Genomic DNA, 22,942 nt, shown 5'->3' on the forward strand with positions numbered 1-22,942 from the left:
CAAAGAGTCTTCCAGAAGCCTAATTTAAAAAATTTAAATTACATTTATTTACCTGTGCATGTAGGTGGGCACTAGGACCATGTGAAGGCTGAAACAAAACAAAAACAAAAACAAAAACAAACAAACAAAGAAAAAACTCCCAGGAATGGATTCTTTCCTTTTACCATGTGGGGCCCAGGACTCACACTCAGGTTGTCAGGCTTGGTGACAAGGGTGCTAGATTACAAGGGAGCACCACCAGGCCATTCTTCTTTGTAGTCTTGTGCTTGCCAGGCAAGTGCTCTACCACTGAGCTACATCAATGCTCAAAAACTTTTTTTTTTTCGAGACAGGGTTTCTCTGTGTAGCCTTGGCTGTGCTAGACTCGCTTTGTAGACCAGGCTGGCCTCGAACTCACAGATATCCGCCTGCCTCTGCCTCCCGAGTGCTGAGATTAAAGGCGTGCGCCACCACTGCCCCGCTCAAAAACTTTAATACAAACGATACACCAGAGTACAGATCAATCTCGAAAGTCTCTTACAGATGCTCGGAGTTGGAGACCTGAGTGGTCCGACAGGTGTTGGTCACATGCTGAAAGGACCACACAACCTCACTTACCAGAGAGCCTGACACTAGAACAGTGGTTCTCAACCTGGGGGGTCGCGACCCCCAGGGAGTTTGCCTAAAACCATTGGAAAGCACCCCTTTCCGAATGTCTTAAGAACTGAGATACCCTCTTCTATCAGTCTCCAGCCCGGGCTGCCCACACGCAGGTATACTCAAATATAAGTACTCGGAAACGTATTGGAAGCATTAGGAACTGCTACTCCAAAAGGCTTCATCTTCCACGTCCTATCCTGGCACCAAGCCAAGAGTTTTCCCTAGGTGCACACGCTATCCCACATCTTTGTACGAGGTTTAGTTTTTAGGATCACTTTTTCTTCCTCTCAAGACAAGGCTTCTCTTTGGCTGTTCTGGAACTTGTTCTGTTGACCAGGGCAGTCTGGACTACAGACTACAGAGCGAGTTCCAGGACAGCCAGAGCTGTTACACAGAGAAACCCTGTCTCAAAAAACCAAAAACCAAACCAAAACACAACTGTTATTTTGACAACCTTAAGTAATCCGTCACCCTAGTTCCCTAATGTCTACCCATATTCAAAATGTCTCAGCAATTCTCTTCTGCTTTGAATATTCCTGCTAAAAAAGAAAACAAAAGACTAATTTTTATGTTATGCATGAGAGCTTTGCCTGCATGTACATCTGCGCACATACACGCAGTGCTCCTGGAGGCCAGAAGAGGGCGCCAAATCCTTTGGGATTGGGAGTTAACAGGTTTGCGCAGCCATGTGATGTGGGTGTTGAGAATTGAACCTGGATCCTTTATAAACAGCCAGCGTTGCTAACCACTGAGCTATCTTTCTAGCCTCACTGCTCATGTTTACTTCCGTCTTTACACTTCTTCCTCAGCATGAAATGCCCTTCCATACCCCTTATTTACTAGTCCGTAGACTTTAAAAGTTCTAGCACTCTCTCTTGGGAAGTTATCTGGCCTCTGGCCACTTGTCCCCCATGGGTCCTATTTGTCCTAAGAGCACCTATACATCCCTACCACCTTGTGAGCCCAGTGACCAGGGGCCTGTGCATGTCTACTGAACTAGGCGGCTGCATACACCTATTAACCGGAGGGCTTGAGGTAGGACTGCAGGTTCAAGGCCCAGCGGGGCTGTGTGCTGAGATGCTATCTTAAAACAAAGCAAAATCAAACACACACAACACGCGTAACATACATATTAGCTGAAGCTGAAATATACCCCAGGTCTCTTTCTAGGCGTTAGAAAACACATACACGGGCCAGAGGTTCTGCAGTTTTAGCACTTTGTGTGCATATGTATGTGTGATCGTCGGTTATCACAAAATGAAAAGCAACTCAAAAACCTCCACCTCAAATGCACGTAGTCTTACAACTTCCGGGGCTCACATCTGTAATTCCGGCACTCCGAACTGATGGACAGTGTTGTGAGTTCAAGGCCAACCTGGGTTAAATGTGAGAACCAGTCTCAAAACAAACTACCACCCCAAACTAGTTGAAGGTGCTTCAACCAGTTGTCAGCTCTGAAGAACTCATAAAAGCTGGGTATGATGGCCACACCTTTAATCCCAGCACTCAGGGAGGCAGAGGCAGGCAGATCACTGTGAGTTCGAGGCCAGCCTGGTCTACAAAGTGAGTCCAGGACAGCCGAGGCTACACAGAGAAACCCTGTCTTGAAAAACAAGAAACAAAAACAAACTTCATAAAACCTAGGATGTAAATGGCATAAATCTTAAAAAATTTTTGTAAAATATTTTCTTGGTTTTTCAAGACAGGGTTTCTCTGTGTAGCCTTGGCTGTCCTGGACTCGCTTTGTAGACCAGGCTGGCCTTGAACTCAGAGATCCGCCTGCCTCTGCCTCCCAAGTGCTGGGACTGAAGGCATGCACCACTACTGCCCGGCTCATAAATCTTAAAATTTTATTTCCACCTCACACTATTATAAATACTGATAAATCTGACAAAGTTTCCTCTTGGGGATTGGTGAAACCAGAGGAAAAAAAATTTACTTTGAATATAAACCATCAGAACTTGGCGCAGCAAGGTGGCTCAGTGGTGAGGTGCTAGCCATGCAAACCTGGCAATTTGAGCGTGACAGCTGGAAGCCATGTAAAAATGGAAAGCGAGCACTGACTCCACAAAGCTGTCCTGTGACTGACACAAGTGTGCTGTGGCACATGTGTACTCACACACATCATGGACACACACACACACACACACACACACCACATTAAAAACACTATCAACACTTTGGAGTTCCGCCTTAAATGTTATTATCAAAATGTTTTCTTTCAAAATAAAGGTACAAAGCTAAGCCCGAGATTTCTTTGAAGAAAGCCAAGGCAGAACAAAAGAACGCACGTGATCGGGGGTAGTGAGCTTATGAAACGATGCTGCGGCGCACTTAGGCGTGCAGTGATCTGAAACCATGTTCTGTGTAGGGAATCTGAAGCATGACGTAACCCTGTATGGGTCAGTGTCACTATTTCATTTGCTACTTTTAATGTCACAATACAAACTGGACAGTTAGTGACGGAAACTGTAGGACAAACATGGAAGTCCCTTTGGCTCTTTCTTCCCTAGGATGAGGAGACCTTGAGTCCTTCCAGAGTCTGGCTGAGGTGAACGGTTTCTGAGCCCAGTGGACTCTCAAGGTAGGCGGTTCCTGCACAGGGCTTTCCTGTGACCGGGTCGATGACCCGGCCGACCTTGAAGATGATCTCAGCCAGCTCGTGTTTCACGTGCTTTGATCGCGGGACGGGCAAGGCTCTGAGGAGCACGATGTCCCCAACGCTGCACTGCTGGAGGGCATCGTGAGCGAAGTAGGTTTTCCGCTTATTAAAGTACTGTTGGGAGAAGGACAGGAGCAAATCAGTAACTCCCATCTGTGACCTGGCGGTGCAAAAAGAACATGAAAAACAACAACAACAACAACAACAACAACAAAACAACAGTGCAGCCAGGCGTGGTGGTGCACGCCTTTAATCCCAGCACTCGGGAGGCAGAGGCAGGTGGATCGCTGTGAGTTTAGAGGCCAGCCTGGTCTACAAAGTGAGTCCAGGACAGCCAGGGTACACAGAGAAACCCTGTCTGGAAAAACAAAAAACAAAACAAACAAACAAACAAAAAAACAACAGTGCACAGGCACCGGCCAGGGCTTAGCAATGCAAGATGAAATACCTTGGGAAGCATCTAGTAAAACGATTACTGCTTAAGGGTTGGTACTAGCAATGGTATTCCCAGAGCGATCCCTGAGGTCACTCCTTTAAGTACCCTGGCTCTACCAGTGACCGTCTCTCTATAGGAGCCCCTTTCCTCTGAGGCTCTCCCTCCAGCCTCTACACACAGCTCTCCCCACTAGCTGTGTGAGTCCCGGAATCACTCCACCATCAGTTTCCTTCCACCACAGAAGGAGCCTCTAAACTTCAAATAACTAAAGTTATTAAGACAATGAAGCGTTTTAATAAGGCCAGGTGGTGGGGGCGGCGGCCTCCGTCTCCTGAGAGCTGGGCTTAGAAGCGTGGACCACCGCAGCCCGGCAGTCCTTCCTTTATTTAAAGGATGAAATCAATACACAGTAGATTGCTGGGTATAGCAGTGAGCAGCTCTGGCAAGAGGCAGGTGGATCTCTGTGAGTTCGAGGCCAGCCTGGCCTACAGAGTGAGTTCCAGGACAGCCTGGGCTACCCAGAGAAACCCTGTCTCAAAACAAAACAGAACAACAAAGCACAAAGGACCCTGCACAGTCTGCCTTCAACTGCCCTTAATTCCTTAAACTACAATACCAAATCCCTGGCCTCAATGTGTGGACCCACTTGCTGTCTCTGCAGGGGACCACCTGCTATCACAGCTCAAAGAATCCCCACCACAGAGCGTTCATCAATACAGGAGTCACCGGAATGACCTCTCGCCACCTGCTCCAGGGTGAACTCATACCATACTGGACGGTCAGCTCAAACATCTTTCCCGAGATGTTCTCTGACAGCAATCTGGGAGGAAGTGCCTTGCCCTCTGTTCCCATAGCGTTCTGCCCAGCAAATGACTGTGGCGTGAGAATTAACTTAAATGACCCGTGTGTTCCTGAAACCCTCCCAGGACACCCACAGGCCAGTGGTGTCTAGACTGCTGAAGATGTTCAACTTACCTTTTATCAACAGGGAAATGCTTTTCTGCTCAGATCCAAAAGCGGTGGTTCTCAACCTTACTAATGCTGGGACCCTTTAATGCAGTTCCTCACATTGGGGTGACCCCCAAATGATAAAATTAGTCCCTTGCTACTTAATAACTGTAATTTAAAAACATTTGCCTATTTACTATGTATACAGTGTTCTGTCTGTGCGTGTGCCTGCATGCTAGAAGAAGGCACCAGATCTCATAATAGATTGTTATGAACCAGCATGCGATTATCGGAAATTGAACTCAGGACCTCTGGAAGAGCAACCGGGGCTCTTAACCTCTGAGTCATCGCTCCAGCCTCCCATGACTGTAATTTTGATACTGTTATCAATCCTAATGTAATTATACGCTGGATATCTGCCATGTGACACCTGAAGGGGCTGCGCCCCCCAGGCTGAGAACTGCTGTCTCAGAACATGGTGGTACCTTGTCACCGCCACTATAAAATAGGTGTTGATCCTCACCTTTAATAAGTAGGGGTCCAATACGAGTCTGGTCGCTCTTACTTTAGCAGTTTTTACCATTGCTGTACCAATCACCTTCCCCACAACCCATTTGGCATGGACGGAGGAACGGACTACTGACATTATGTGTCTCTGAGCACCTAAAATAAAGAAAAAAAAAATCAAAAACCTCCAAGCTTAACATTTTTAAGACAGTCTTGCCCCCTTTCTCTGTCCATCTAACAGACCAATAATGGCTGCGCCTTTTCTTCCTGAGGTCTGTCTCTCTCCACTGTAGCCTAGGATGGTCTTGAATTGGGTGACTCTTCTACATTAGCCTCCGGTGAGCTGAGATGGAGGGATAGCTAAGCAGCTGAGCACTGGTTGCTCCTCCAGAGGCCTTGGGTTGAGCTCCCAGCACTCGCATGGTGGCTAAAACCCTCTAGCACCAGCCCCAGGGGATGCTCCGAAATTACACACAGGCTTGAGCCACAACATCTCCATTTAACTACGAGCATTCTCATGGCTAGGGCTTACCAAGGGAATTTTGTCAGGGCTTCAGAAGTTATTTTTGCTACCTTTCTGGAATGGCCCGGTTTGAGGAGCTTACAGGTCTTATCTTTACAGTGTTTACAAAGTAGTAAATGAATCTCACTAACCCCCAGGTTGACCATTCGGGAAGTTAGGAACATGGCCTGCTCACTGATGTTCTGAAAAACTACTGGAGTGTGTGAACACACAGACTGGTCACATTGGAGTCTCTCTCTCCAAGTGAGGCAGGAGACTGAGGGAAAGTAACTAGTTAAGGGACCAGCCCCGGGGCCTCTCTAACCTAATCGTCTGGAAAACTCCCCTGCTGCCGATCACAGATGCTCCACAGACCAAAGCTCCTCTACTTACAGGTGCCTCACACATGAGCAGATGACAAGTCACCTTATTTACCCTCTAAGCACTATTTGTGCTGTGCCCGTTTAGAAACCCCTCGTCCTTGCCACTTGAATGGTGTCCTCTCTTGGAACGGTGCCCACTTAGGGACTTTTTCTAAGATACAGTGTTGTTTGAGGCGCTCAACTCCCGAGTCTGCGGGGTTTCTTCCTCGTCGTTAGCGGGGCACAGCCTCGAGGTCACAGCACTTACTGCAGCTCGCTGTCTGCCTTAAATACCGCCCTTACAGCCTGCTCCCATGCACACAGGGCTCACAGCGCGGCTAAGCCTGCGAGATCTCGGCCGGACAGCCAGCTTCCTGTATAGGAACGAGGAGACTCTGAATTGGAGACACTTTGAGTTGTTCCTCAGGGAGCAATTGACAGTAGATGCAGCCCTGCTGACCCGCAACACCCAGACCTGGAGCCCTCGCTCACCTCCAGGGTCTCCCACTTGGACCAAGTCGGGCAGAGCACGGGCGCCGCGTGATGACGTCGCAGTACGCGCCGAGCTCCGCCCCTCCTTTTTCACAGGGCGCCAGTTCCGTCAGCATTGGGCGGGACTAAAGGTAAGTATAGCCGCGTCTGTTGGAAACCAGGACCTCGGGCCTAAGTCTTAGGGGTTAAAAGTGGCAGCTCAGCCGGGCGTGGTGGCGCACGCCTATAATCCCGGCACTCGGGAGGCAGAGGCAGGTGGATCACTGTGAGTTCGAGGCCAGCCTGGTCTACAAGGTGAGTCCAGGACAGCCAAGGCTACACAGAGAAACCCTGTCTCGAAAAACCAAAAAAAAAAAAAAAAAAAAAAAAGTGTGGCAGCTCATACTTTCCCCATAGGCACTGCGACCTGTGAGCAGGAAGTTCCTACCTTTTCCTATTTTATTTTATTTCCTGCTTTTTTTGTTTTTCCAGAAATAGATGGGACATGCCTTCAGACGAAAGGACTTTTCATTTGTCACAGAATCGTTTTGTCTTTTTTTATTTATTTATTTATTTATTTATTTATTTATTTATTTGTTGGTTTTTCAAGACAGGGTCTCTCTGTGTAGCTTCGGTTGTCCTGGCCTCACTCTGTAGATCAAGCTGGCCTCGAACTCAGAGATCTGCCTGCCTCTGCCTCCCAAGTGCTGGGATTAAAGGCGTGCACCACCACCGTCCCTTTTTTTTCCTATTTTTTAACAGTCTCACACTGTACACCCGACTAGCCTCTGCCTTTCCTGTGTTGGAATTACAAGCATGATCCACAGTAATTTTTAATGTCTTGGTGCACAGTGCAATATTTGCATACATCAAAGTATCGGATACTGGGGATTTTCCATGTTTTTAAGGCAAAGATGTGGTAAGTGGCTGGATATGCCAATTACCCTGATATGACTGTAGGTGTGCCCTGCAATGCCACACTGTGTCTCATAGATATGTATAATATGCCTGTCAAAAAATATCAAGTTAATATTAAAAGGTGGGTTTAGTGGCCCATAGCTGTAATCCCAGCACTCCCAGAGGGATACGGGTTGCAGTGAATTTGAGGCCAGGCTAGGCTACATAGTGACAGTTTGCCTAAAATAAACACTAACAGATATTCATGCACATAGACACAGGGCTGAGGATGTAGTTCAGTTGGTAAAGTATTTGCCTAGCATGCTAAGTGTCCTGCCTTAGATCCCAGCACTGTACAAACTTCCTGTGGTGGTGCGTACAATCCCAGCACTCAGGAAGTGACGACAAGAGGATCAGGAGTTCAAGATCATCCTTGGCTACATGGTGAGTTTGAGACCAACCTGTCTTGAGGAAAAAAAAAAATCTGGAAGATGAAAGGAAGTCCCTTTTGTGAATATGCATTTTGTGAGAGTCCTAAAAAGGATTCAGATGATTTATTGCAGGTTTCCTGATAAAGTGTCCTCAAATGGGAACATACTAGGCAAATTGTGAAGAGGAACAGCCTGTTGGAACAGACTATTTGTTTGTTTTGTTTTGTTTTGTTTTTCGAGACAGGGTCTCTCTGTGTAGCCTTGGCTGTCCTGGACTCACTTTGTAGACCAGGCTGGCCTCGAACTCACAGTGATCCGCCCGCCTCTGCCTCCAGAGTGCTGGATTAAAGGCGTGTGCCACCACCGCCCGGCTGGAACAGACTATTTGAGGATCACACACACACAGTCTTTTTTTAAAATGTGGTTATAGTTTATTCATTCTCACACACACAGAGCAGGGATCAGCAAACTATGGCCAGAGGGCCCAATCTGGTGCCTTGTCTTTGTATGGCCTGTGAGCTGAATAGGATATTTCTGTTTTAAAGTTGTTTTTTTTTATTAGTTTATTCATATTACATCTCAATGGTTATCCCCTCCCTTGTATCCTCCCATTCCTCCCTCCCTCCCATTCTCCCCTTACTCCGCTCCCCTATGACTGTGACTGAGGGGGACCTCCTTCCCCTGTATATGCTCATAGGGTATCAAGTCTCTTCTTGGTAGCCTGCTATCCTTCCTCTGAGTGCCACCAGGCCTCCCCATCCAGGGGACATGGGCAAATATGGGGCACCAGAGTACATGTTAAAATCATACCCCACTCTCCACTCAACTGTGGAGAATGTCCTGTCCGTTGGCTAGATCTGGGTAGAGGTTTGAAGTTTACGGCCTGTATTGTCCTCGGCTGGTGCCATAGTTGGAGCGGGACTCCTGGGCCATACACACAATCTTGACTGCTGAGCTATCTTACCAACTGGTGTTGGAAGACTTGAAAAATAAAAATTCATCCAAAGCAGAGTTTTGTTTTTTTTTTTTAATGGCTAAATGGCCAAAGGGTTTTCTTTCATGTACTGTGTCCTGGAAACAATCCCCAGTATTACAATAACAATAATAAAACAAGGCATCAACCTGTCCAAACTCTTTTAAATTAATTTTTAGTTTTTCGAAACAGGGTCCCTCTGTGTAGCCTTGGGTGTCCTGGACTCCTTTGTAGACCAGGCTAGCTTCGAACTCACAGTTAGCTGCCTGCGTCTGCCTCTGAGTGCTGAGATTACAGGTGTACACCACCACACCCAGCCCCCCCACCCCAACAAAAATTTGTAGAACACATAATCTCAGATTCTGTGCTAGGTGTTGTCGGTAAAAGATAAAAGGGAAGCCTTACCCATAAAAAGCCCACAGTCTAATAGAGGCAAATGAAAACAAAAACAAAAAACCAACCAGGTGTGCGCGCGCGCGCGCCGTTTTGTGTGTATGTGTGTGTGTGTGTGTGTGTGTGTGTGTGTGTGTGTGTGTGTGTGTGTAAGGAATTTTGGCTCAGATTTAGAGCCAGGATCTTTTGTGTTTGGACATTCATCTAAGTCTTTGTTGGTGCTTGATAATGTTCAATGCCGTGGTGGCTTCAGGGTAACCATGGAAACATTGATGCTCGCTCAGTTAGTGGTCAAGGCACACCATGATGCCTCTGTGTGTCAGCATACAGAAGAAAGTAGGAGGACATGGAAGACCATACAGAGGACATGGGATGTGGGGAGGAAGCAGAAAAGAGACCGTGTGGGGGTGCAATGGCGTGTGAGAGACTGTAAAATGGCAAACAAGAATCTGACACCAGGCCAGAACAAAAGGTGTATATGGCTAGGCCTCTCCTCAGATGTCGTTTCTTGTTAAGGACCTGACATCGTCCTCTACATGATGGGGAGCCTTTGGACATGTGAGGTTGTGAGGTTTTTCAGGGAATGTGTGTGTGTGTGTGTGTGTGTGAGAGAGAGAGAGAGAGAGAGAGAGAGAGAGAGAGAGAGAAAGAAAGAGAGAGAGAGAGGGGGTTGTCTCCCCCCCCCCCCAGAGGGTTTTTCTGTGTAGCCTTGGCTGTCCTGGACTCCCTTTGTAGACCAGGCTGGCCTCGAACTCACAGGGATCCATCTGCCTCTGCCTCCTGAGGGCTGGGATTAAAGGCGTGCGCCACCACCTCCCCGCTGAGACAAGTCTTAGCTATGTATTGTAAGCTGCCCTCAAACTCACAGCAATCTCACCAGCCCCACCTTCTGACTGCTTGGCTTACAACCATGAGCCCCCATGCCCAGCTGAGGTTTTTTTTTTTTTAAATTTATTTACCTTTATTTTATGTGCACTGGTGTTTTGCTTGCATGTGTATTTATATGAGAATGTCAGATCTTGGAGTTACAGACAGTTGTAAGCTGCCATGTGGGTGCTAGGATTTGAACCTGGGTCCTTTGGAAGAGTGGTTAAGAGTGTCCTTAACCACTGAGCCATCTCTCTATCCCCAGCCCAGCTGAGTTTTTTAAATGTATTTTTATTCTGCTATAAAGCAGAACAAATTAGTATAGCAAATTATTAAGGTCAATACTTAATATTTATTAGGCCAAGCTAAAAATCTTATTGTCCTTTTCAAAAGACCAAGGATAAAAAACCAGTAAATAAACCACAAAATGACTAAAATTTGAGAAATATTACTCTTTCTGTCTATTCTATTTTATATAACTGGCTATATTGCATCATTGCCATGTTTAATCAATATTAATATAATTAAACAGTATTATAAAAATTTACAGTTTAGTAATTATTTGTTATTGACTTAAAATTTTTTTACCCATTTCCTTTCCCCCCTTCTTTAGAACATGGTCTCAACTAGTCCATATTTGTGGGACAAAATTTAGTTTTTCTAAATTAACTAATGTAGTAAATTATTATGACAGCAGTTTTCTTTAAATGGCTCATTTAAAGAGCCATTTATTTATTATTAAGCTGTAGGCACTATGCTGGGTAGATTATGAAAATACCATATATCCTATGTTGGTGAGTTTAAAGTTTTGTACCTAAATTATTTTTATCATATCGATCAGTAAAAACATCTATCTAGACCTTAAAACATCTTTTTCACTCTCTCAGCAACCAAGCTTAATTGCCAAACTATAACTAGTCTTTTACCCCATTAGAGACTTGACTAGATATTATATATCTAAGTCTTACCTACTGGTTTTTATGGTTGTTTCATAATTAGTCTTCCTGTATATAGTTTTAAAATGGTCTTTTAATTAGTCAGAAAGTGGGTGATGTTGGAGGAAGGTTCAACTGTGTTTTTTTTTAAAAAATAAATCCTTTTTTGTTTATTTATTATATGTACAGTGCACATCAGATCATATTATACATGGTTGTGAGCCACCATGTGGTTGCTGGGAATTGAACTCAGGACCTTTGGAAGAGCAGTCGGTGCTCTTAACCACTGAGCCTTCTCTCCAGCCCTCAACTGTGTTTTCAAATGCTCATTTCAGTGCCTTGAGATCTGGTTACTGCTCTGCCATGGGCATTGTTATGAATGTTGAACCATGTGATGGTAAGGAATGTTCCTCAATTATCCCCAATTGGCTAAATAAAGATAGTAAAGCCTATGACTGGGCAGGAAAGAGGTAGGTGGAATTTTAGGTTCCCTGGCTTGGGATTGAGAGTGAGAAGAGAGAGAGAGAGAAAAGGCTGAAGTAGCAGGAGAGGAAGCGGGAGGGAGAGAGGAGTCACCATAGGCAAGATGGTAACAAGCAGGTGGCAGTAAGGACAGACTGGATGAAACAGAAGCCGCCTGGAAGTCACCAGATTGGCAAGTGATTAGCTTTTATGTGGCTTTTAAACTCATCAGAGACTTGAGAAGGAATAAAATTAATTACCTGACCAAACAGGAAGTGCAGACTAGCAGCTTCCAAAATTGAAAAATGACAGAGACAGTCGCTGCCTCAACAGCCATTCAAAAATTCTGTAACATTGGAGCATCATCTTCAGCTTTCTAGCCCAGTAAATCTGACAGGACCAATGAAGGACCAGCTTACCTTGTCATGGCAGAGCTCGGCAGTCGACTTGACCTGCACCCAAGCTTGCCCACTTTAGGCAGAATTCTGTCTGTAGTAGAAACTAGGACATTTTCTTTGTCCTGTTGGCTAACTTGCCACATTTGAAGCCATCTCCATGTGGAGGTTCTTCAGTGCTCATCATCTTTGAAGTAGGCTGGGTGCTGCCAGTATAATTGACTTGTCTTGTTGTTAAAGAATCCTTAAAATAATAAGAAAGCATCTTTAAATGCCATATTCTGTAGGTCTCTGAGGTTTTTGAAGACCTTATCTATTCAATTTAATCAATATCTATCTATTTATAGAGTCATATCTATCTGTTAAACTTAGGATATATATCCCTGTGATAAATTAGACTAGTGTCTGACATGGCCATGAGTTGGTTAACTAATAATTAACTTGGAATATTTAATTATCTTAGACAGTTTGTAATAGGAGCTTTAAAAGTACTGGAAGTACACCTTGTATTACAAATGAGTTGTATGGGCCGGGCATGGTGGTGCACGCCTTTAATCCCAGGACTAGGGAGGCAGAGGCAGGTAGATCTCTGCAAGTTCGAGGCCAGCCTGGTCTACAAAGCGAGTCCAGGACAGCCAAGGCTACACAGAGAAACTTCGTCTCAAAAAAGCAAACCAAACTAAACCAAACCAACCAAACAAAAACAAAACATCAACCAAATGAGTTGTATGGGTACGATACCACATACCAGAGTAGAGAACTACACACACACACACACACACACACACACACACACACACACACACATACACACACACACACACTCACACACACACGATCCACTTCCCTCTCTTCTACCCAGTCATAGGCTATAGCATCTTTATTTAGCCAACTGGGGACAATTGGGGAACATTCCTTACCATCACAATGTTACAGAAGATAGTTCAACATTTTTGGGGGGGCCGGTTCAACATTCTTTTGTTTTTTTTGTTTTTTTGAGACCAGGTTTCTCTGTGTAGCCTTGGCCATCCTGGACTGACCTTGTAGACCAGGCTGGCCTTGAACTCACAGCGATCCGCCTGCCTCTGCCTCCCGAGTGCTGGGATTAAAGGCGTGCACCACCACGCCCGGCTGGTTCAACATTCTTAACAGTGCCCATTGCAGGAGGAGACCAGATCTCAAGGCACTGAAATCAGCAAGGCACTGAAATCAGCATTTGAAAACACAGTAGGACCATCCTCCAACACATTACCTTTTTTTTTTTTAAAGATGTACTTATTTATTATTATGCATACAGTGCTCTGCCTGCTTGTACACCTGCAGGCCAGAAGAGGGCATCAGACACATTATCGATGGTTGTGAGCCACCATGTGGTTGCTGGGAATTGAACATGGACCTCTGGAGCAGCAGTTAGTGCCCTCAACCTCTGGGCCATCTCTCCAGCCCCACTTTACCTTTTAAAATCAACATTATTTAAACTTCTTTCTACCTTTAGTGTTTAAGCACACCCTAGGCATCTTGTACCTGGGTTTCTACATCTGTTGAGGCTATTTTCCTCCCGCCCCTTCTTCCATATGGCAGTGTTTGCCTTGACTGTCAAACTTTATATGAATTCCTTTCTACCTTCAGTGCCCAAGCACGCCCTACTATCTTGTATCTGTGTTCTAACATCTTCCCCTTTTCCGTATGGAATGGGCCCTAGGCCAAGTTCTTTTCTGTGCTTTCCACACTGTAGTTGCACCTTTAGGCCTTGGTCCCAGAGAGACCATAGCAGCTTCCATTTTATTGTAGGAGGCTAACTCCAATCTTCAGCCCAGTCTAGAAGGATTCGGGCCTCCCAGTTCCTCCTCTCTAACCCGCTATGTTTTTGCAGCTAGCTCTTGTGTGCAGGGGAAGCCTAGAGTCCTTCAGATCTTAGGTGTTTCCTCTCCTCACCAAACTATGATAAAACAGAATTTTAAAGAATGTAGATTAATGAAATTAGTTGGGTGCCATTTGTAGAAAGAACAATTATTCTTTCTGATGCAATTAATACAGTAAACTATTATGGCAGCAATTTTCTTCAACCAACTCATTTCCCAATGGCTGACACAGACAGACTATGATTTTTTTTAAAAGACTATGATTTATTATTAAGCTGAAAGCACCATTCTGGACAGATTATGAGCTATTCTAATTCTTGTACCCTTTATACCTATATAAAAGCCAATCATTTGCTAAGCTAAGGACTCCCAGGTGGCTTGTTTCACCCAGCCTGTCATTACTGACATGGGCTTATCACCATCTTTCCTTATGTCCACTCCACCCCCCTCACCCTGCCCAGCTTCCTCTTTTCCTGCTACCTCTCCTGCCTTTGTTATCTCTTCTCCTTCTGGAAGCCAAGCCTGGGAGCCGCAAACCTCTTTACTGCAGTCATAGGCTTCAGCATCTTTATTTAGCCATTTGGGGATAAGTGGGGAACATTCCTTATCATCACTTGGTTACAGGAGATAGTTCAACATTCATAACAACGCCCATAGCAGGGCAGTAACTGGAACTCAAGGCACTGAAATCAGCATTTGAAAGCACACTTGGACCTTCCTCCAACACATATTGATTGGCCTGAACTCCATCCATACTGGATGATAGCCTTAAATTCCTAATCCTCCCCACAACCCACTGCAAGCATTACAAAGAAAGCATCATCAACAACAGCGCAGCAGGAGTGCTAGAATTACAGGCATGACATCCTCCACCCCTTTTTAGGTTTTATACTGGAATCAGAACATGGCCCAATATACTTCTGTTTATGAAGGAATAACGCTAACTAATTATAAGACCTCCTAGGAATGTTATGAAATACTAAATGTAGTTATACATATGGTTTCTATGTAGTAAAAGCTCAACGGTAGGCAAACCTTCCTTCCATTATGAATAATTTGATCCTGAATAAAAAATAATTAAATTTTTTTTCCCATCTCTATACATTCATGTGTTCCCCCTGAGTTAGGTACCACTAAGGGAAGAACTTCAGTTTGAGGTTCTCTCACATTTGTAGTCACATAATTTGTCACGGCAGTGGATGTTCCTATGCTGGTTAAGGTGTGCACTTCGGCTGAAGGCTTTTCCACATTCATGACACTTATAGGGCTTCTCTCCTGTATGTGTCATTTTATGGCGACTAAGATGTGATCTCTGGCTGAAGGCTCTCCCACAAAAACTACATTCATAAGGTCTCTCCCCGGTGTGAAGTCTACGATGCTCAGTGAGGGCTGTAATGCGGCTAAAAGCTTTACCACAGTGGTGGCATTTGTGGGGCTTCTCTCCTGTGTGGGTTCTCAGGTGCTGCTTAAAGGACGAGTGCTGCCGGAAGGCTTTCCCACATTCATCACACATAAAAGGTTTTTCCCCTGTGTGGATTCTCTGATGTTCAATGAGATGCATTCTGTGGCGGAATCTCCTCCCACATTCATCACACTTGTAGGATTTTGTTCCTGTGAGGACTATCTGAGGTTGGTTAGGAGTTGAATTTTGGTTGATGGTTGCTCCGTGTTCACCTTGTCTGTCTCCCAGAAGAATACAATTAGTAGGAAGAGCATTCTGACTGAAGATTTTCCCACACTCCTTATAGTCACGGGGACTCTCTCTTGCATAGTTTACCTGATAATAAATCCAATCTGAATGCTGTCTGATGGAATTTCCTTGTGTGTCAGAGCGAAGACGCTTTTTAATGGGAGGGATTTGCTGATATATAGGGTATAAATTCAGATTACAGTTTCCCTCAAACTTAGTGCACTCCATGCTTCTCTGTGTAACTTCTTGGTGGGTGAAAGAAACCCGTTCCAAATGCTTCTGCTGCTTTTCTTGGCTCAGTGCTGACTGATGCTCAACACCGCAGAGTCCTCCTAAGATGGAGCAGGAGACAGTGGCCCCTGTTGGTCTTTCCACTATAAGCTCACGGGGCTGATGTCCATCGGGTGGGCTCTGCTTAAGCGATGACTTTTCCATTTCAGGTCTGTCCACCCCGTCTAAAAGGGATTCAGAACATACAAAACCATCACCTAGAGAATTACCAGATAACCCTCATGGTGATTTAATGAACTTTTAAAATATGGGCATATAACAAAGAGGAAGACTAGGAAGGAGGCCAGGAAAACAGTGAGCATGGTTCATTTAAAACACACATGGTAGGCATAGCAACAAAATAGTCACCCAGAAGTACCATGTATGAAAAATATGATTGAAAGAAAAAGAAATGTCAGACAAAGGATTATGGGAAATACTGGAGGAGCACCTGTGCTTTGAGAAGGCACATCTGGGTCCAGGCCCTATTTGCTTATTTGCAGAGTATCCTATTGTAATGCCAACTTCTTTTTTGAAAATTACTTCTTCCTATTCTTGGGCTCTGATTAAAGTGATACAAGTAAATATAGGGTAACAGTAAAATAATGTAGAAATGCACAAAGGAAAGAGTCCGTGGGGCTGGAGAGATGGCTCAGCAGTTACGAGCAGTGGATGCTCTTGCAGAAGACCTGGCTTCCATCCCAGCACCCACATGCTGACTCACAACTGTCTGTAACTCCTGTCCTAGGGGATCTGACGCCCTCTTCTGGCACCCACAGATACTGCATATATGTGCATTGACATACATGAGCACAAACATACACATAAAATAAATAGAGGTAAAAACGAAATCTTTAAAAAGAGTCACATCCCTGAAAAGAATCTTGGTTAATAGTTTAAAGGTTACCCTGCCTGATTTTATATGAAATCCATATTTTAAACAGGAATTATTTGTAAGTATGTTAAACAATTTCATTTTGGTTTTGACTGAGATTTTGTTAGTTTGTTTTATTTCTTTGAGATAGTCTCACTGTGTAGCCCAGGCTGGCCTTAAAACTGATGATCCTCCTGTGTCACCTTCCTGAGTGCTAGAATTGCAGACATGTGCTACCACCCCCAGCCTCTGACATACGTGTTACAGCACTTACATAACTACCCAGCTTCCTCAGGATGACCCCCATGGCTCTGACACATGTCCCTAGTGCTTAAAGTACAAGAGGATACATGGCTCACATGTGAGAAAGCTAGGGCCGACTCTCACTCCAAAAGTCCAAGGCCCTAAATAACCAAAGACTAGCTTCAGTGGGTGAGCTTGGAGAAGCTGCTGAGACAGGAGGGGCTGCACTAGCCGTGCTTTGCTGGGATATAGTATCCCGAGTGTTTCTTACAGCTCAACCAGTATAAATCTAAGCATTGACATAGACACCGCTGCACCATTCCTGCCCCGGGAAGAAACGTAAGTGTAGCTATGTTTTGTTCACTCTAAGATTCTGTAGCGCTAAGCAAGTTCTCCAGGCAGGAAGCCCTGATGAGCCTAAGACATCTTCACGTGCACTCACAGCCCCTTTGGCCTCCACCCTTCTTAGACAGGGTCTCCCTGTGTAGCCAAGGTTGGCGCCAACTCCTGATTCTTCTTCCCCTGCCTCCTGAGGGCTGGGGTCACAGGTGTGCCCCTCCATGCCTGGCACTCTGTTTTGTTCATTTGGAGACAGGTTCTTACTGTACCCGGCTGTCCTCCGAGTCTTTATGTTGTCCAGGCCGTCTAGGTGCATGCGCTCCTCCTATTGCGGCCTCCTGAGGGCTGGGGTCACAGGTGTGCACCACCACGTCCACCTGCTCCATGTCTGACCGCTTTGCCTTTTTCATCGTAACATAAGCGGGGCACCGGCCACTGCACATGTGTGAAGTCAGGAGTCATCCTCTGCTTCTACTATGTGGGTTTTGGGGATGAACTCAAGTTGCCAGCTTCATGGCATCACCTTGACCCACTGATCCTTCCTGCTGGCTCTGGGTCTGTTTTGTTTCTAGTCTCCAGTTTACACTTAGAAACAGACCGTTGTCCTCATCACTCCCTGTCATTTTGATCACTGATAGACCCATCACCCTCCTGGCGCTAAACCCACGGGATGCAGTTCAGGGCCCTTCGTAGCTGTTAGCACATTGCAGATAACCAGGTACTAGGCAAGGCCAGTAACAATGAAGCCTGTGATATCCCAGAGGGCGTGGCAGAGCTGAGTCACACAGGGGATAGGCCCTCTCAGTCCCTTAAGAGGAACCATTAGAGCCCCAGGAGCAAGCTCATGGGTAGAGTGCTTGCTGTCACTCTTGAGGATTACAGTGGACGCCAGCATCTATGGAAAAGCTGGGTCGCTGTGGTGGCTCACATGTAATCCTAGTGCTCAGGAGGCAGAGACAGGGGATCCCCACAGGAACCTGGCTAACCACACTAGCCCAACCTGCGAGCTCTGGGTTCAGTGTGAGTCCTTGCAGTTAAGGCAGACACATGGTATTAGTTAACCTCATATGGCACTGCACGTACTTGGTGCACAGACAAATGCAGGCCAACGCCTCACACATAATATGCAAGGAAAAAAAGGAATACTAAAAGGATGTATGAAGAAAATACAGAGAAAACGCTAGAGATGCTCCCTAACAGTGTTTATCATCCAGATTATTGTTTTTCATAATAAATGTATAGTTTCTATTCAATTGGGGGAAAGGCAGCCATTTCCACTTTGCATAACGACACGATGTGAATGGAAAGCTGGGTGTTGACATGTCCTCTCCATCCCACAGCGCACAGACTACAGAACACTTGAAAAGGCCCTGTTCCCATCGGTCCTGCTGCTCACCTGTCACACTGTCCAGCCGGCTGCTGCTTTCTGGTGTCCACTGCCCCTCCTGTTCCAACTGTGTGATCACTTCCGGCTTATAGAGCTGGTGCCCTGTCACGGGGAAAATGTAAGTCATACATGTTTAGAGGGAACGAAAGTCATTTCCGGGACCACCTCCTAATCAGCACACGGGCTCATTCATTACCCATCGTCCTAGCACTCGGGAGGCACAAGGGTTTCCATGAGTTCAAGGCCAGGCTAGGAAGTGTAGTGAGACCTTGTGTCTCAGAAAAGAAAAAGCAAAAAGTCAATCTCAACAAAGTCAGTCTTTTACCTGAGGGAAAAGAACAGCAGACAAATGTCTGTCTCCCACACTGGCCAGCATTTAGCTGGGTGGTGTTGGTGCTCACCTTTAACCCCAGCACTGGGAGGGAGAGGTAGGTGGATCTCTGTGCGTTGGAGGCCAGCCTGGTCTACAAAGGAGTTCCAGCACAGTCAGGGCTACACAGAAACCTTATCTCCAAACAAACACAGAACCAAGTAGATAAAGAAAAAGTGGCCATCGTTCTCCTGTATGGCTTCCACTGTATTCACAAAGGTTTGATGGCTCCTCTGTGCTGAGGAAATAAACTCATGTGCATGGCGTCCTGTGCCCACAACTCCCAGCTCACCCAGGGACACCAGATTGCTGTAGGTCTCCAGCATCACACTTCGGTAGAGGGTCTTCTGAGCCGGGGCCAGCAGTGCCCACTCCTCTCTGGTGAAGTCCACGGCCACATCCTGGAACGTCAGCCACCCCTGGAACACCAAGCACAGCCCTCCTGGCTCACACCTAACTTGACGGCCATATATATATATATATATATATATATATATATATATATATATATTTTTTTTTTTTTTTTTTTTTTTTTTTTTGGTTGGTTGGTTGGTTTTTTTTCGAAACAGGGTCTCTCTGTGTAGCCTTGCCTGTCCTGGACTCGCTTTGTAGACCACGCTGGCCTCGAACTCACAGCGATCTGCCTGCCTCTGCCTCCCGAGTGCTGGGATTAAAGGCGTGCGCCACCACGCCCGGCTCGACAGCCATATATTTTTTAAGTGAAGGGCATGTATTGAGTTTTTCCAAAACAATTTCTTGGCGCACTTACATCTCATTAGCTGACACAATACTTAACTATATTCTAGAATTATAATAATATGCTCCAACAGGTTTTAGAAGATTGCTTTTGTGTGTGTGTGTGTGTGTGCATATGTTCATGTGTGTAAAGGCCTATGCCCATAGTTCATGCCATTGTGTGGCAGTTTCCTCCCAACTGACACTTCTCTGCAGGAGGGAGGGAGAGGCCCCTGAGACTCAGAGATAAGGAAGCCCTCACATAGCTAGGAGAGCAGGAACCTGGACATTCTCTAGGCCTTCCCCACTGGACACAGGAGCAGACAGCTGTGGGGAGACGACTGACTACCAAAGCACAGAGACAGGCAGAGGTAGCCAGATCAGAGTTTGAGGCAGCTATGTCTACAGAGTGAGTTTCAGGAGAATAGGACTACACATAAAAACGCTGTCTCCAAAAAACAAAAACAAAACAGAACAACAACAAAACCCCCAAATAAACAAACAAAAAATTCACATAGAAACAAAAAAGTGAGCCTTCATCTATACACCCATTAGTAACCCCAACAAAAACATTGGTTCACCAAGGTGGACATCAGTACAATTGTTAGTTTGGGCTGTCATGACTTCCCTTTAGATGTGCGTGTGTTACCTCTCTCCAGGACAACTTTTTTTTTTTGAGACAGAGTTTCTCTGTCATCCTGTCTGTCCTGGACTTGCTTTATAGACCACTGATGTCTGCCTCTGCCTTCCTGAGTACTGGGATTACAGGCATGCACCACCACCTCATATTTTTTTCTCAGGCACCATGACTCTTTCTTTTTATGACAGGCTCCCTCACTGGCTCTGTAAGTTCCTAGTAGACTGGATTGGCTGTCTAGTGAGTCCAAGGGTTGTCTTGTCTGTCTGCTTAGCACTGGGTCACCATTCCTGGCATGTGTGTGTGTGCATGCGTATGTTTGTGCATGCATATGCATGTGTGCACGGGGAAGTATACATGCGCTGGTGCACAGCACAACTTCCGGTTGTGTTGGTCCTCCCAGGGCCTCCTGTTTGCTGCTGTATACACCAGGCTGGCTGGACAGTGAGCTCCAGCCTCCTGTGTCTCTGCCTCCCTTCTTGCCATAGAGACACTGGGTTACAGATGTGTGTGCAGCTGGCTGTCCCATGGCTCCTAGGGATCTGACCTCAGGTCCTCAAACTCAGACACACATGGTGTGTCTGTGGGGCCCACCTCTCAGTCTGAGGCCTGGAAGGTTTTTTGCTTTTGTTTTTGTTTTTAAGATTTATGTATTTATGTATGCAGTGTTTTGCCTGCATATACATATGCATGCCAGAAGAGGGCACCAGATCTCACTATAGATGGTTGTGAGCCACCATATGGTTGCTGGGAATTGAATTCAGGACCTTTATAAGAGCAGCCAATGCTCTTAACCTCTGAGCCATCTCTCCAGTCTGCCTGGAATATTTTTTTTTAAACAAGGGCTCCAGAATCAAACTCAGTCCTCGTGCTTGTAAGGCAGGCAGGTTATGGACTGACCTATCATCCTAGCCAGTATAGAATAGATTGTTACCCCAACACTGGGAATTGAATACAGGGCCTTGTGCATGATAGGCAAACACTCTTTCCCAGCTTTACAATAGATTTTAACATTTGTTTTTATGTGTATGGGTGTTTTGCCTGTATGTCTGTGCACCATGTATGTGCAGTGCCCACAGAGGCCAGAAGATGGCCCTGTGGATCCCTGTGGGCTGGAATCACAGACATTAGCTGCCATGTAGGTGCTGGGAATTGAACCCTGGTCCTCTGCAAGAAACAAGAGCTCTTAATGGCTGAGCAGTTTCTCCCTACACCAGCAGCATTTTAGAGGAAAAGAAAGTAAATTTACCTGGCAGCCTGCTATCTGGGATCCATCAGTCACTTCTTTCTCTTTCATCTCCTCCTGGGAAAGTAAAGCATCCTGAGAGGGTGTAATGGGGAGAAAGAGGAAGAGCAGCGCATGGTTAGTGCATGGCATGAGAGCTGCATGTAACCCTGGGACATTCTGCTATAGGAGACGACACACAGAGAAGCCCCAAAGATACAGGCTTAAAACTTGGACAACTACAGCATCAGTTTTTCTTTTACTGGTTTTTTTTTTTTTTTAGATTTTTCAAGATGGGGTTTCTCTGTGTATCCTTGGTTGTCCAGGAGTTGTTTTGTAGACCAGGGTGGCCTCGAACTCACAGTGATCTGCCTGCCTCTGCCTCCCGAGTGCTGGGATTAAAGGCGTGCACCACTACGCCCAGCTACCTTTTTTTTTTTTAAATCTTAAAACAATATTCATTTTGCTGAGTGCTAGTGGCACATGCATTTAATCCCAGCACTGGGAAATAAAGCTTTGAGTTCCAGGCCAGCCTGGTCTACAGAGTGAATTCAAGACATCCAGGGCTACATAGAGAAACCCTGTCTTCAAAATCAAACAAAAAACCAAGTAAGATTATTTTATGTGTGAGTGTTTTGCCTGCCTGTATGTAAGTACACCATGTATGTTCTTTTTGTTTTGTTTTGTTTTGTTTTGTTTTGTTTTTCAAGACAGGGTCTCTCTGTATAGCCTTGGCTGTCCTGGACTTGCTTTGTAGACCAGGCTGGCCTCGAACCCACAGCGATCCGCCTGCCTCTGCCTCCCGAGTGCTGAGATACCATGTATGTTCTTGATGACCATATATGCACGGAAACTATAGGTATAGATAGACCATTGTGATCTGCCATGTGAGAGCTGGGGACCAAGCCCAAGGTCCTCTGCAAGAGTATCAAGCGTTCTTAACTGCGGCGCCCTCTCTCCAGCCCTGTGTTATCTATATGAGGCTGGGTCCTGTGAAGCACAGTCTGGCTTCGGGCTTACTATTCACTCAGGGATAACCCTGGCCTCTTGATTCTCCTGTCACCACTCACCGAATCCCGAGGTTACACCATGGCAGCTCACCCTTGCTTTTCCAGGACATAGGGTAACTGCATGGAGGACATTCTGCTGCGCTCCAAATGTTTACATTGCCTCATGGGAAGTTTTCAGCTGGTCTACACGCTTGGGAAATTGGAAAGAATAGAATATAAGGCCCTGGTCCTGATTCCAGAGGTTTTTAAATGGTGTATGCTGGGCTTGGGCAACACTGTCCTATCTTATTTTTATTTATTTATTTTTTTATTTAAAATGTTTTGCCAGGCGGTGGTGGCACATGACTTTAATCCCAGCACTCGGGAGGCAAAGGCAGGTGGATCTCTGTGAGTTGGAGGCCAGCCTGGTCTACAGAGCAA

At 45.7% G+C, this 22,942-nt stretch overlaps 2 protein-coding genes and 1 long non-coding RNA gene across 3 annotated transcripts in view; 2 read left to right on the forward strand and 1 right to left on the reverse strand.

Annotated features, from left to right (window-relative positions):
- The window catches only part of LOC311586517, a 45,564-nt gene extending 40,363 nt beyond the window's left edge, over positions 1–5,201 (forward strand). Inside the window, exon 3 of the long non-coding RNA XR_014775552.1 lies at positions 4,399–5,201. This is a non-coding gene — a long non-coding RNA (uncharacterized lncRNA). The remainder of the gene's footprint in view (positions 1–4,398) is intronic.
- Positions 2,819–6,653, reverse strand: MRPS17 (mitochondrial ribosomal protein S17). The gene is made up of 3 exons (XM_084762587.1): positions 6,549–6,653; positions 5,209–5,348; positions 2,819–3,415 (listed from the first exon to the last, which is right to left on the reverse strand). The coding sequence occupies exons 2-3, from the start codon at positions 5,329–5,331 to the stop codon at positions 3,149–3,151; spliced, it is 390 nt and encodes a 129-aa protein (XP_084618713.1). The 5' UTR covers positions 5,332–5,348; positions 6,549–6,653; the 3' UTR covers positions 2,819–3,148.
- The window catches only part of LOC311587195 (uncharacterized protein), a gene marked incomplete at its 5' end in the record, with an annotated part of 65,549 nt that continues 48,977 nt past the window's right edge, over positions 6,371–22,942 (forward strand). Inside the window, 2 exons of the mRNA XM_084763688.1 lie at positions 6,371–6,679; positions 18,499–18,663. Coding sequence (XP_084619814.1) covers positions 6,371–6,679; positions 18,499–18,663 — 474 coding nt within the window. The remainder of the gene's footprint in view (positions 6,680–18,498; positions 18,664–22,942) is intronic.

Source organism: Acomys minous, assembly GCF_964271855.1.
Source record: "Acomys minous genome assembly, chromosome: 16".
In the NCBI taxonomy this organism is placed as follows: domain Eukaryota; kingdom Metazoa; phylum Chordata; class Mammalia; order Rodentia; family Muridae; genus Acomys; species Acomys minous.